Source organism: Callionymus lyra, chromosome 3 (assembly GCF_982586985.1).
Source record: "Callionymus lyra chromosome 3, fCalLyr1.hap1.1, whole genome shotgun sequence".
Lineage (NCBI taxonomy): Eukaryota > Metazoa > Chordata > Actinopteri > Syngnathiformes > Callionymidae > Callionymus > Callionymus lyra.
In genome coordinates this window covers 37,012,311-37,026,958 of record NC_141820.1, presented here as the reverse complement: position 1 = coordinate 37,026,958, position 14,648 = coordinate 37,012,311, and the positions used below count along the sequence as shown (strand labels likewise).

The window sequence follows — 14,648 nt, the reverse complement described above, 5'->3', positions numbered from 1 at the left end:
CCCGATGGTCAATGAAAGGTCTTCACTTCTTTAAACAACTAATTAGAGGAGCTTCCTCTGCACTGATGTGTCTTCTGCTTAAGATCTACCACAGACATTAAGCACTCTAATGCCAAGAGGACTTGATTTACTTGTTTAAATTATTCTCCCTGGTCTTTCTTTCCTTTGAGAAGTTGACTAAAGACAATCCTGGAAGTACAAATGTTTCTTCTTCCCTTCACTTGAATCATCTTCCACTGTGTTAGTCTTGAATCTTCTCCTGTTGTCTCTTATTTGACCTGGTCTATGAAAGGTGCTTTACAAATAAAACTTATTTCACTGCCAGAGTCATCATTAGTCTTCATATGAATGGAATTTGGGTTTTAAAAATGTAATCTTCAATTGAAATCTTAAAATAGAAAATATTGATCTTAAAGTGCACCCACCTCACTTCTCATAAATATGCCATAGAGACAAAAACACTGATCACAAGCTTTATTGGTCCAACAAGAAAAGAGGATCCAACTCTTCATGATCATCAATAAATGTAATCAACGTTGAGATCCAGAACCTTCAGCTGCTGCTCGCAACACATTTGCCAAGATTGAGATGTAACTTCAGGCCCAAAGCTGCTTCTCCATTAAACTTCCCGGTCCAGACCAGACCATGTGGACTGGTGAATGCTCCCAATCCGTCCAACCTTCAATCAAGCAAGAGTTGAACCAGCATGTCAAGATGTTGTTACCGTGGTGACCTTATCTCACCTGTTGTGTTTAAATTGCCCGGTATATCTGGCGCCATCTGGGAAAGTGTAGATTGCTTTCCCGTGGTACATGTTGTCCCTGAACTCTCCTTGGTAGAGAGCTCCGGAGGGAAGCTGCAGGCTTCCTCTGCCGTGCATCTACATTAGTCAGCCATGATGTAGGGTGAACAACAATGACAAGAGAAAACAAACGCATCAGCATCTCCTTACTTTGTCCTCACGCCACTCTCCGGTGTATACGAGGCCACACGCCGATGTTTGTCTGCCGCTGCCAGTTCTCTTGGTCTCTCCAGACGGTGTCCGGACAGCCTCGCCCTCTGTCGGCATCAATTCAAACCAGTCAATTCTCTGTGTCTTTATGTACTTTCACTCTACATTCTCAATTCCAAAATGGGGTGTGTAAAGATACATTTATGATTGCACTGAAAAAATACTACGGTGCAGAAAAAACTAAGTTATTTTGTTTTCTCAAGAGTGAGGTGGAGTCATGGACTCTTGATAAGCGTTTTAAAACATCTAGACAAGACTCAATGTAGAAAAGAACTCCCACAAAAGCTCTTAAAAATCATACCGTATCTGTCACCATTTGGAAAAATATAGTTTATTTTCATTGGATCTTTTCCTGCAAACACAAAGACAATTCAAAATGAGCCATAAATCAAAAACATTTCAAATGAAGTAACGCTGAAGACACGAGGACACGAAGAGTCCAAACTATTACAGTTGATTTAAATTTTGAATTATGTTACACGTCATCTTCTCAAAGGCTATATTTATAACAAATCATTGTACCTACGCATAAAGGTCGACGGCTAAAGAAACAACCTTGGTCGCAGACGTGCGTGTTGTTGTTGCCATGGTGACGGACCTTCTAAAATGTATTTCAGTAAATCATTTATTTACTAATAAAATAATTACAGATGGCATATATACACTAATACTTAAAATAACTAAATAAATAAAACCCGAGTAATTTAAAAAGTATCGTTTTTACAATTAACCGGAAGTAATACGTTGAACTCTACCGGCTCCTCCAACGATAGAGCCAGGAATGGTCAGCTGTCTGCGGTGTGTACACGCTTATTCAACTTGACTTTTGTACTTCTACTTTAACCTGTTAGTGTAGTCGATGTAAGTTAAAAAGTGTTAACGTATATGACATGGTTGGCGTTTGCGTCATATTTAGTGAAAAGTAACAAGTCGAGTCACAAATAGCTGCTACACTGTTAGCTTTAGCCGGTATTTTTGCTTCAAAGATTTTAGAACTAAAAAGCAATCGTGATTTAAAGTTTAAAGCTTGCTTGTCAAAGTTGATAACGGAGTGTTTTTACTGAGTTGAGCGGCCATGTGGAGCTCTGTTTCTGGTCGGGTGCCTTATTGTAGCCACAAGCACTGCTCGTATCATCTGTTCTTATTGTTGGTCACTGTGATACAACATGAACGTGTGTTCGCATCATCCACTGTGACGTCAACGTTCTTAGTGTTATTTTTGTCTGGATTTCTAGATTTTTTTTTTTAGTTCTAATGCCTGTCTGTGTTACCTTTTTCTTCTTAACGTGTGTACATGTGTGTGTGTGTCACTTGAAATGTGTGTGTTGTTGTGCTTGAAGATAATGTTTAGTGTTTGTTTAAAATAAGAGCTTTTTTCAGATTCTTGTCTTTATGTGTATGTTTTTGTTAGTGTTACTTTAATCCCTTTTCTTTATGCATGTGTGCAGCAACCTGTCCTACAGTGTGTCTGTTTGCAAGTGGCCTGAGTGCACACGCACATGTAAGTGGTCAAACAAGCGTGTGCACTTGAAGGCTATTTTGTGTATCCCCTCTAAGCGATGGTGCTTGACCATGTGCAATTGTGGGTGTGTTGTCACAAAGCATGTCCTGCATGTGAGTGCAAGCCTGTGTGTGAGTCTGCTCCTGTGTGAGTCTGCTCCTGTGTGAGTCTGCTCCTGTATGAGTCTGCTCCTGTGTGAGTCTGCTCCTGCAGTGTGTCTCTGCTGCTGCATGATTGTTGGACGATTGCAGGTCTCTAACAGCAAACTTTTGTTTCCCTGTGCAGATCTGCTGCTGCCATGAAGCCACTCTGACTCTAGGTGAGTTTTTTTTCAACACACACTCTTGGAACAGATTCACAATATTGTCTATCGACTGTGCAACATCTTTTTAAACAAATAGTATTTTGTAAACTCAGTACATCCGAGCCTGAGAATGTACCAGCTTCTCCTGACTGTGTTTAGTGATACAGTCATTAATGGTTCCTTCTGCCTAGGTGCTCGGTTCTGTTTTTCGATGGATGGAGGGATGGATGGAGGGATGGATGGATGGAGGGATGGATGGAGGGATGGATGGAGGGAGGGAGTATATTAATGTGTTTTGGATCCTCCCAGTAAATTGGATAATTGTTTGTTTTACTTTTTGATATGGAGTGTTGTTTTTTTTAACAAATTAAGACTGGGATGACAGCCTAGGATTTATGACTTTTAGGGTGACCCCTACTTGAATGTTAAATAATGGAAATTAGTATCCACACAACCAATAAAGAGTACACAGGTTTAAAGGTGTAATGAGTATATTTTAGTGCGGCACAATCTTGTGCAGGAAGAAAACAAACAATTTCCCAAAGGAGACCTCCTGAGGGATCAATAAAGTTTTACCTTACCTTACCTTAAATGTCAATGCAGTCAGAGTAATGATTTGTTTCCCCTCTTTATATCTGCAGAAGAATGAGTGCAAGGAGAAAAGGCGGGAAGCCTAACCGAGGAGGAGGGAGATTTAACAAACCTCGTGGTGGAGGAGGACGAGGAGGGCATGGAGGAGGAGGAGGGCATGGAGGAGGAGGAGGAGGAGGAGGAGGAGGAGGAGGAGGAGGAGGAAGAAAATCAGGAGGTGCTGCAAACTGGGATGACGATGACGATGACTTCAGTCTAGATGCCCCTCGACGCCTCAGAGAGTAAGACGCACACCGCTTTAACTATTTAACGCACTAGTTTGTTAAATAATGGCTTTTTGTTGGACATGAGCATCAAACGTAATCACACAGGGGGTCATGATTTTTAATCGTCTGTCAGGGAGGAACAAAATGTACATTTAACAAACCGTCTATAACGGGAAGTAAGAGTTTTATTGTAATATTTTGTTGGAGGGTCAATCTTAATTATCTCTGTGCTTGTCCTCCTTCATCAAAGACTTCTATCAAACACTCATCAAATTCCTTAAGCATCAGTTTTAGTTTGTAAGTCTGTATGATTGTTTAGAAATTGATCATCTGTTATCTTATCTTAAACACTGACGTCTTTATAGGTCATCATATCAACATGAGCACACAACTTTGATGTTCAACCAACTATGCTGCATGCCAAATAAACTGACTTGGTGGCACAGATTGAGCACCTGGACCTTGAGTTTGACACTTCATCTTGACGAGCTAATTCCCATAATTATTTTTTAATTGTATGAACCCTACATTGTGCAGAGACAAATCCACACAAATCCCTATAATAAAAAACGTCAGACTGGTTGTAAATATAACCACTGCTGGACTGTCACTGTCCAGAAGTTCTTAATGAACTGACCTTTTGGTTTTGTCTGCAGGCCTTCAAGAGGACGGGGTGGAGGTGTAGGGCGAGCTGCACCACGAGGTGTGATGCGTGGAAGAGGAGGTCGAGATGCAGGGTCTGTCCGAGGCAGACCTCTGCCAAGGGCTTTGGCCAAGACCAGAATAAACCCTCGTCCTAATGAAGGCCCCAGGATGGAGACGAGCTCCATGCCGCTGCAGAGGATCTTCATGACGAATGAGAACCAGGAACAGCTCAAGGAGCTGCTGTGGCACCTGCAGAATCCTGACTCAGTGGAGCCAGAGTAAGTGACACCTTCTTTAGACCTCCTTCACACATGTGACCCCTCTTTGTGTCTCAGGGACTTTGGTTCGGACTACTCTGGAGAGGCGCAGGAGGAGTATGATGAGCTGGACCTGCGTGAGGAAGGTCAGTTCTGGTCCACTCACGACGAGCCTTTGGAAAGAGCTGAGACTCCAGACTACGACCCTGACTCCGAAGATGAGCGACCTCCAAAAGAACCTGTCATTTCGTTGTTCGCCATTGGGAAGCTGTGCAGGTGAGCAGGAGAGTCATGTATGGTCACGGTGGGGTAAAGCCTGACACCTTCACCTGTGACACACAGCAGCAAGACAAGACTTCACCTGAGTCGTGTTGAGTTTCTTCAATATTCTGTTTCAGGTTCGGGTTCCACAGAGAGCGCAGCAAGCTGGCGCTGGAGACAAGCGGGGGAGAATTCGGGACAACACTGGAGCAACTGCTGCTCCAGGTTTACACGGAGCGTTTTGGGAAAGCAGCGGTCGCTGGGTCAGATCTTCGACCCATGAAGGAGTGTGTGGTTCAGCGGCAAGAGGAAGCTCTGGCGCTTGAAGCCATTTACGGTGAACGCTTCCATGAGCGCATCACCGACACGGTGTGGACGGTGACGCTGGACCCTATGTTCCTGTCGGGAGGTTCTACCGGAAATCAAGTCCTTAACAAAACTGAGACTCGAGCTGAGAAGAGTGGAGGTCTGTGCCGCTTCTTCCTCAAAGGTCAGGGCTGCAGATTTGGGAACAGGTGCAAGTTTAGTCACCAGCTTCCTGGCAAAGAGCAGTCTGATTCTGGTCCAAGCCTCCCAGGCATCAGCAGTTTCTCACCACTAGAGTATGAGATTGAGATCCGCTTCCCTAAAGGGAACTGTTATCCCTTCCAGGCTCCACTAGTTGCTTTCAGTACCAACGATGACTCCATCTCTGGGGCGGCCAGACTCCACATCACAGAGTCGTTGTTCCAGGTGGCGACGTCCGCCGCTCAGCTGGGCGAGCCCGTCGTCTACTCGCTCATCAGCTTGTGCGAGGACGAGGCGGCTGTGACGGAGCTGCTGACCGCCAGTCATCACAAGTACAGCTCGCCTCTGCCCATCATCACCCCCCCTGCAGCCCCTCCCTCCTCTCTCACTGTAGTCAAAAACAGGAGGACGTGGGAGGAGAATAGGAGCAGCAGGAGAACCTCTCCTCCCCAACCTTCTGCTGAAGGTGAGTTTACAAAAATCATCAACGTCCAAAGACTGATCAAATGCCATTTTGATTCCACAGTGAAGACGTTGAGCAAGCTGGAGAACAAGGAGGAGGGGCAGGGGGTGGAGGTGGAGGAGGAAGAGGAGGAGGATGATGAAGCTAAGGCAATCCTAGTGGAGAATGAGAGTTATGTCAATCTGAGGAAGAAGATGGCCAACAAACACAACGTCAAGATTGACAATTTTCTGCAGGAGAACGGCAAACTGTGTCGAGAGTTTCAGAGAAAACAGGTACTATGCGCACGCACGCACACACACGCACACACACGCACACACACGCAGTAAATGTGTCAGTCATTTTTCTTTCTCCATCCACATTATTCAATTTCACATTTCTGAATTGAATTTTTGTTTAAAGAATAATTTCGGTCACCTAAATTGTTTTAGTTCTTTTTTTTTATTTACCAAATTTTTCCTGCTATACAGCACACTGCATTATGAGGTGCAAAGTTTCAAGTGCACAGGATTATATTCATCATCTTTAGTGTCCAGGTTTAAAAGTGCGCACTGTCATTTTTTTTTTTTTAGAACATTGAATGCTTTTAAGTTATAGTCTTATAGTCCTGAAGATGTGGTACATACTTCTTACCTATTTCCTGATTTTCCTTATTTCTTATTTTTAAGGCATTAGAACATTGTTTGTATCCAGGCTGGAGAGGGGGTCGGCTCTTTCATTTTAGATTGTCACCCAAAACGAGGAGAGAAAAATGAATTATTTCAAAATAAACCATGTATTATGGTGACTATGTTCATAATGAATTAATATTGATGCAATGTGAAAAATGTTATTTAATTCTGTATCAATGCCATCCAACTGCCCTTCCTTTGATGTGTTGTGTAGATAAAAAATGTTGCATAGAATATCCTAGAGAATAGATGGAACCAATGAGGTCCATAGATATGGTAGATGACTGGTCTGTGATCCAGGTGTAGGAGACCCCTGATGGAATTTGACAATTTTCATTTTAGTTTTATTAGTCAAGAGTGCACACTAGTTTCCAGGATGTTAGTGACGCCTGTAGCCGGCTTTTTTACTGACCGTACTACTGTTCTCTCCCAGACGTCCAGGAGCTTCAGGTCCATGCTGGAACAGAGGACCAAACTTCCGGCCTGGAGCGAGCAGGTCAACATCCTGAACCTTCTGCAGTCCTCCCAAGTGCTGGTTGTGAGCGGGATGACCGGGTTCGTGTCCAGCTCATCACTTTCTGGTTATGGTATGTTTGGATTACATTGGTTGTGGCCCTCCCCCAGGTGTGGAAAGACCACCCAGATCCCCCAGTTCATCCTGGACGCCACCCTTGATGGACCGGCCAGCAAGGTTGCTAATATCGTTTGCACGCAGCCACGCCGCATCTCCGCCATCACTGTGGCTCAAAGGGTAGCCCAGGAGAGAGCGGAGAGTCTGGGCAAGTCGGTGGGATACCAGATCCGGCTGGAGAGCGTGCGGGTAGGACCAGACCTAGGACTTGAATAAAATCTTTTCAACTAACGCTGTTGTTTCGGTCAGTCGTCAGCCACCAGACTTTTGTACTGCACTGCCGGAGTTTTGCTGAGGAGGCTGGAGGGGGAGGCTGATCTGGCCGGGGTCACGCATGTCATCGTGGACGAGGTGCACGAGCGCACAGAAGAGAGGTTGGCAAAGTTATTTTCCATTTATCGCCAGATACTAATGACTTCCTTTCTCATGACTTCACTCTCCCTCTCAGCGACTTCCTGCTGTTGGTTCTGAAAGACCTGATTGTTCAGAGACCAGACCTGAAGGTGGTTCTGATGAGCGCCACGCTTAACGCTGATCTCTTCTGTCAGTACTTCCACAACTGTGTCAGTGTCCACATACCAGGTGTGTCCTCAATGTGCTGGTCATGTGATGTAACCATAAACCACAACACTCATAGAACTTATGTTGTAAAAAGGCCTGATCCATTCGTAATCGCTCCAGTCCATAATTTGTAGGAGACCACAGACCTTCATCCTCACCCTGCTCATCATCAAACCATATGAACTCGTATCTTGTCCTCTCTTTCAGGGCGGATGTTTCCTGTCGATCAACTGTTCCTGGAGGACGCCATCTCCCGAACTGGGTAAGAGCTCACTGGTGTCCTCTGAAGACTTGTGTTCCTGTTTTCATGCTGGTGTTGGTGTCTCAGCTACGTGATGGAAGATGGCAGTCCATTCATGCGTTCCGGGAAGCAAAAGGCCTCGGGTGGACGAGCGACGCAGGCCAGGGACACTGTGGACGATCTGGGGGACGATATGTGGAATTTCATGTCTCTCTGTAAGAAGGACTTTGTCAAGGACTCAATTCCGGACCAGCAGCTGGGCCTGCAGGAGCTCCAGCTGCGATACCAAGGTGAAGCTGCGTTAGACATTTGTTCTTATGGATTATTATGGATTTTCAATTTTGAAGGGAGAATAAACGTAAACATAATTATTCTTACTCTGGATGTTGTCTTTAATTATCATCAACTGATAATCTCTAAGTGTCTCATTGAGTGTGTTGTGCGAACGATTCAGACACAAAGAAGTCGGTTCTGAAGACGATGGCATTGATGGACTTGGACAAGATTAACATGGACCTGATCGAGGATCTGCTGGAGTGGATTGTGGAGGGGAAGCACGACTACCCTGCAGGTGGAACCTTCTCCTCACGCCTTGCTGAGCTCCGACTAAAACCTTGTGTCCACTCAGGGGCTGTCCTGGTGTTCCTGCCGGGTCTCGCTGAAATCAAGATGCTGTACGAGCAGCTGCAGTCCAACAGAATGTTCAACAACAGACGCACAAACAGGTCGGATCAAAATAAACCTAACAATTGTATACACTAAAAAGTATTGTTATTAAAACCTTGTCTTTTTTAGTTATTTTCATCTTAAGTGTATATTGTTGGCTTTTAGGATTTACCTCGTAATATATTTTATACTTATTATAACAACTGAGCTGAGTGTTATCTTCAGTATGTCATTTGAACTAGGTAAACACTCATTGATGCACATTTTATTGTTGTAAATGAATTCAATATTTAGATGCGTGGTGTACCCGCTCCACTCATCTCTACCCAACGAGGAGCAGCAGGCGGTCTTCAGTCGACCTCCAGAGGGCGTCGTTAAGATCATCATCTCCACCAACATCGCAGAGACTTCTGTGACCATTGATGACGTTGTTTACGTCATCGACTCCGGCAAGATGAAGGAGAAAAGGTTTGAATCTGGATCTGTTGGTTCTGTCTGTGGAGTAGAACGTCCGGGATTTATTCTGGATCCATTGTCAGGTATGATGCCTCCAAGAGCATGGAGAGTCTGGAGGACTCGTGGGTGTCACGGGCCAACGCGATGCAGAGGAAGGGACGAGCTGGTCGCGTGGCATCCGGCGTCTGTTTCCATCTCTTTACCAGCCACGCTTTCAAGCACCAGTTGGCAGACCAGCAGCTGCCTGAAATCCAGAGAGTTCCGCTGGAGCAGCTTTGCCTGCGGTACCAGTCTAGTTCCTTTCATTTTACCGTACATCATCTTCATCATCCTCACGCTCTCATCCACTCTGGCAGCATCAAGATCCTGGACGTGTTTTCTGAGAAGCCGCTGGAGTCCGTCTTCGGCCGCCTCATCGAACCGCCGGCCACAGGAAGTCTGGACGCAGCCAAGCAGCGACTGCAGGACTTGGGCGCGCTCACATGTGAGGAAGAGCTGACGCCACTGGGCTACCACCTCGCCTGCCTCCCCGTCGACGTGCGCATCGGCAAGCTCATGCTCTTTGGCGCCATCTTCCGATGCCTTGACCCCGCGCTCACCATCGCCGCCAGTCTTGCCTTTAAGTCTCCGTTTGTGAGTAGACGCTCTCACATAGATTAGTGAAAAGTTTGTTAAATGTGTGCATCTGACAATATATTGTTTTTTAGTGAATCAAGTGTTTCCATAATTGTACAATATTTGTTTTTTCTTAAATTGATATTCTTCTCATTTTTGTTTACTTATTTATTTGTTAATTTAACTTTTAATTTAAATAGAAGTTAATATGATCAAACCAAAATAATAGTTATTTATTTAAATGTATTCAAATTTGTTATCGTTTATACATTTTTTATCCTTTTATTATTAGTCATTTTAATTCTCACTATTCTCTTATTTTATTTGTATTCTTTTATTCATCACTATTATCCTTATTTTTATTTCGCAAAATCTTTCTCTTCTATATTGATTTTTTTGAATTATCTTTATTTTTTAAAATTATTTTTATCCTTTTTATTTCTCCTTATATTTTCTTGATATTATTGTGTCGTTGAGTCTCTCAACAACTTTAAGTTAAAATGATACTCTTTCACCAAGTCATCCCTTCCTGTGGTTTGTGTGTCAGCTGTCTCCATGGGACAAACGGGAGGAAGCTAACGAGAAGAAACTGGCTTTCGCAGTGGCCAGTAGCGATCACCTGGCCTTGCTGCAGGCCTACAAGGTACCTGCTTGTTTCATCTTTTCGTATCACAAACACTTATCTTATGTAGTTATCTTGAATTCTTCTCTATTTTTTTATACTTTCATTTTTAGATATTTTACATTTTAAATATTATATTCATTACCAATGCTGCTGGTTAACTCTTAATCAATTCACATTTTAATTTTAGAATGAATAGCAAATAACTAGTTTTTAATTCCATAATAACTTTTATAAATGATCTCAATGTGGACAGGGTTGGTGCTGCGCCACCAAGAACGGCCACCAGGCGGGACATCGCTACTGTCGAGAGAACTTCCTGTCCTGGAGAGGACTGCAGGTCTGTGTTGTTGTATTACAGATAACAACAACAACAATGATGATGGTGATGGTTTTGGTCCTAGGAAATCTCCAGTCTGAAGAGACAGTTTGCTGAGCTGCTATCCGACATCGGCTTCATCACAGAGGGTCTGAGAGCTCGAGTCATTGAGAGAAAGAGTTCCAGTGGATCAGATGGAGTTCTGGAGGCGACTGGACTTCAGGTGAAACACACACAAACGCAGACACACATGGAATGAACTTCGCGCGCACACACACTGACAAGTCTATTTTGTCCTCCTCAGTCGAACCTGAACTCGGATAACGTGCGTCTGATGTCTGCAATGCTCTGCGCTGCCCTCTACCCCAATGTGGTGCAGGTACATCACCTGTTCTTCTCTCTGATGCACTTCTGTCATGCTCTGACATCACTTCCTGTCTGGCTCAGGTGTGCTCACCTCAGGGAAACTACAAGCAAACCAGCAAAGGAGCTGTGAAGATGCAGCCCAAAGTAAACGAGCTCAGATTCCTCACCAAGCAAGACGGCTGCGTCCACGTCCACCCGTCCTCCGTCAACTACACGGTGAGTCATTCGCGATGAGATCCTCATGACTCCAGCGCTTCATGCGTCCCTCCTCCAAGCAGACGCGCCACTACGACAGCCCGTACCTGGTGTACCACGAGAAGGTGAAGACCAGCCGGGTCTTCATCCGGGACTGCAGCATGGTGTCGGTGTACGCTCTGGTCCTGTTCGGAGGAGGACACGTCAACGTGGAGCTGCACAAGGGAGACTTCCTGCTGTCCCTGGATGACGGCTGGATCCGCTTCGCTGCTGCGTCTCATCAGGTGACGTCACTGCTGTCACTCTCTGTGACTCTCTTCGGTCAGCCCCGCTTTGACTCCCATTTCCTCCTCCTCGTTCCGTCTCAGGTAGCCGAGCTGGTGAAGGAGCTGCGCTGGGAGTTGGACCAGCTGCTGGAGGACAAGATCAAGAACCCCCTCATGGACCTCAGCAGCTGCCCGCGAGGATCCCGCATCATCGAAATGATCGTGCGCCTCGTGTCCACACAGTGACCACACCTGCGACCTCAGACTGGTTATTTATTTGTGAAGCATGAATGGTCGACCGAGCCTGCATGAGGACCAGATCCCTTGTCACCGAATGTACTTGAATATTCCCATGATGTCACTCTTCCTGAAGGGCTCTGACTCTGCATGAACTTGAGTGCAGGAATAATAAACAGAAGAACATTTCTTCTTTTCACTACTTTGGTGGAGTTTGTGTCTCGCAAATATGGACGTAGATGCAGTCGTTTTTTTCAGTTGTGTACTTTTACAATATTTACACAGGATGACATTAGTCACACATGCAGTTTACCAGTGCATCCACTATCACTGAATTTAGGAAAAAACACATGAACACACTTCATTACAAATTTTCAATGTTTTTGTAGGTAAGTTATTATTTGTAAATCTCCGTTCACAGACCAGGGTGACGAGACAACATAGAGACAAACACAGCAGCCCCTAGTTCCAGAACTTTATCACCATATACCAGATGGAATCACCACTGAAGTTGCATATAAAATAGAGATATTGTGGAAAATCTTTAGGGATTAATTGACTTTTGTGTTGCAAAACATAAAGCAGTATATGTTTTATAAAAAAAAAGTTAAAAGCATTAAAACTGGCAATAGTAAACAAAATTATTAAATAATTCTTCCACAAGATGCACAAGCTAGTGAGGCAAAACACGGTAAAATCACCTGCTTTCATAACAAGCCAATTTAAAACTTGAAAGGTTAGTTTGTTCTAAGAGTTGCAGTTAATTATGTTTTTTAATTAATTGAAGATGATTAACAAAACATAGACCGACCTGCAGGGTTCCGTTTAAAACAGGTACCAGTTGGTTTATTGGAGATTGAAAACTGATACAAACAAACATTGTGATTTGGCAGTTGATGCTTCTGACGTTTCTAGTTTGACAGTCTGTGTGATCCCTCTGTACCATGAAGCTTCCAGTCTTGGCAAAACAGAACTCAGTACGACCAATCACGGGTACGGACTTTCCAGCGTTGGGTTTAATAATAAATAGCCTCTCTTCCTGTGGGTCAGGTCATCGGACTAGTGTCACTCTGGGGGCTTCTTCTTGGCCTCCACGTCTTTCTTGAAGGCTTCGAACTTTTGAGCAATGTTCGGAACCTGGTAATGAGATTAAATATAATCAATTTGTGTCTTCAGTTAATATGCGTGTACTCTTGTGATCATTCCCGTGCAGAGTATGTTTGTCTTTAACCTTGAATGAAGGTTTAAATCTGCAAAACTAACCTCGTAGTTCTGGGCCAGGTACATCCCCAGGACGTTGCCGAGTGTGAAACCAGCCTGAAGAAGGAACACAGAAATACATTTTACTCTTTAGAAATACACTTGATATGTTTTTAAAAAAAATGTTAGTGAATGACATGAAATTTTTTCAGTTTTTATGATTGTAATAGCGAAAGTTGAAAAAAAAGGGAAGTAAATTAATACAAGTTTGAATATATACATTTTTTAATTTAATTGTATTCAAGGATAGGGACACTGTTTACAATTAGATTATATTTTCATTAAAAAATATACAAGTTCTTTAAGGGGTTAGTTGGTTGTTCACTTACTAGTTGGATCAACAATAGTCTAAATGAGTCCAAACATGGTCATGTGACCCTCAACTACTGAACTCGAGTCAAAGAGTTTTGAAAAAGAGCCTTACGAAAGCTTTCAGAACTCCCATACAGCGAGCGACAGAAACCATGTTTGAGTCCAACAGACCGACTCTTATGATTCTCTAACGTGTTCACAGAGGTGACGAAGACACTTGTTAGTCTGCTGCTTGTTTCTGTGTTCTTTTGTGAAACGGCTACACTTGTTTTCTGTGTGAAATGCACACCTGCACCAGAACGCAGAAGTTATATGGTCTTGTGTCTTTGATGGCTGATGTGCAGTGTCTTTGTTCGCTCTGATGTTCGTGTCTCCAGGTGTTGTTGTTGCTCATCTTTAAAGTCAAAACACCTTCGGTTTTTAAGTCTGCATCCACACGTCTGGTGTTAACTATAGCTAGTTGAGTCAGTAATGTTTACCAATTACCTTAAGATCCTCTGACAAGTCTTCCTTATTTGATAGGTCAGGAAATGCTACACAGAAATGTATATCACATTAGGAGGCTTTTTAGTACAAGTGTTCTTTAGAGGAAGTGGTTGTAGAGAAGTCAGTGCGAACTCAACAGTCCATTGTAACTGCATCTTGAATTCCAAGCTAGATTGAAAATGAATAATAATAATATACAATCTTATTGAGTCTAAATGAATCACAGACAACATGTCCCTAAACTGTTTCTACTACGATATTGTGGAATGAATATTGAAACATTCTGATAACAGTACAATGTTCATCAATAACACAAAGTACACCAAGATAATATTTAATTGATGATCCTGTGATTGACAAATCGATATCATATCCAACCCATCATTTGCATTAACAAAATACATGTGTAGCACATACATTATATTATACATGTGACTCAATGTGTTATTGGATTTTGAAGTATTATGACGTAGTTTGTTTTTCAGACTGTGTTTGATTCTTGGATCTGATAACACTGTGATGATTGACAAACAAACAACTATTAGCATGTTAGGGTCGAGAATTATGACAATAAATACAATATTTCAGGACCACCATTCATATCGACACATCCAGCGAGGGTTACTATGGTAATTCTGAGACTATTGACGAGTTCATCTAATAAAAAAGACAACTTTACGAAGTAGTTTGACGGGTTGTCATGCTAACTTTAGCAAACATAGCTCGGCTAGTGAAGTGAAAACACGAGAAGACAACAAATGAACTCACCAGGAATTGAAGCATCGTGAAAAGTGCTTCAAAGAACTCCTGTCGCGTGAATCTGTCGAAGGTTCTGACCTTATCTGAGGGTTAAAACGAAACAGCAAGCGATGTGTATGCGAGCGTCAAATAAAAGTACAATGCGCATGCGCAAACATGTACGTCATATCTTTGCGGT

At 43.4% G+C, this 14,648-nt stretch overlaps 3 protein-coding genes across 5 annotated transcripts; 1 reads left to right on the top strand and 2 right to left on the bottom strand.

Moving 5' to 3' along the window:
- Positions 1-459: 459 nt before the first annotated feature.
- Positions 460-2,115, bottom strand: morn2 (MORN repeat containing 2). 2 transcript variants are annotated; one of them, XM_087787780.1, is made up of 5 exons: positions 2,074-2,115; positions 1,314-1,364; positions 953-1,059; positions 744-880; positions 460-679 (listed from the first exon to the last, which is right to left on the bottom strand). In XM_087787780.1, exons 1-5 carry the CDS (start codon positions 2,087-2,089, stop codon positions 553-555), a joined length of 438 nt encoding a protein of 145 aa, XP_087643906.1. In that variant the 5' UTR covers positions 2,090-2,115; the 3' UTR covers positions 460-552. The 2 variants fall into 2 exon arrangements, with proteins under 2 accessions (XP_087643906.1, XP_087643907.1); XM_087787781.1 differs by lacking the exon at positions 2,074-2,115 and adding an exon at positions 1,539-1,585.
- Positions 2,116-3,603: 1,488 nt separating this feature from the next.
- On the top strand, positions 3,604-11,855 carry dhx57 (DEAH (Asp-Glu-Ala-Asp/His) box polypeptide 57). 2 transcript variants are annotated; one of them, XM_087787778.1, is made up of 23 exons: positions 3,604-3,689; positions 4,331-4,597; positions 4,655-4,852; positions 4,975-5,810; positions 5,871-6,082; positions 6,912-7,033; positions 7,103-7,298; positions 7,359-7,483; positions 7,558-7,691; positions 7,878-7,932; positions 7,999-8,201; positions 8,366-8,482; positions 8,540-8,636; positions 8,872-9,045; positions 9,117-9,317; positions 9,390-9,666; positions 10,196-10,291; positions 10,527-10,610; positions 10,675-10,812; positions 10,894-10,968; positions 11,037-11,171; positions 11,234-11,434; positions 11,519-11,855. In XM_087787778.1, exons 2-23 carry the CDS (start codon positions 4,383-4,385, stop codon positions 11,660-11,662), a joined length of 4,035 nt encoding a protein of 1,344 aa, XP_087643904.1. In that variant the 5' UTR covers positions 3,604-3,689; positions 4,331-4,382; the 3' UTR covers positions 11,663-11,855. The 2 variants fall into 2 exon arrangements, with proteins under 2 accessions (XP_087643904.1, XP_087643903.1); XM_087787777.1 differs by having other exon boundaries at positions 4,975-6,082.
- Positions 11,856-12,472: 617 nt separating this feature from the next.
- stmp1 (short transmembrane mitochondrial protein 1) lies at positions 12,473-14,634 on the bottom strand. The gene is made up of 3 exons (XM_087787782.1): positions 14,480-14,634; positions 12,917-12,970; positions 12,473-12,790 (listed from the first exon to the last, which is right to left on the bottom strand). Exons 1-3 carry the CDS (start codon positions 14,492-14,494, stop codon positions 12,719-12,721), a joined length of 141 nt encoding a protein of 46 aa, XP_087643908.1. The 5' UTR covers positions 14,495-14,634; the 3' UTR covers positions 12,473-12,718.
- Positions 14,635-14,648: the final 14 nt, after the last annotated feature.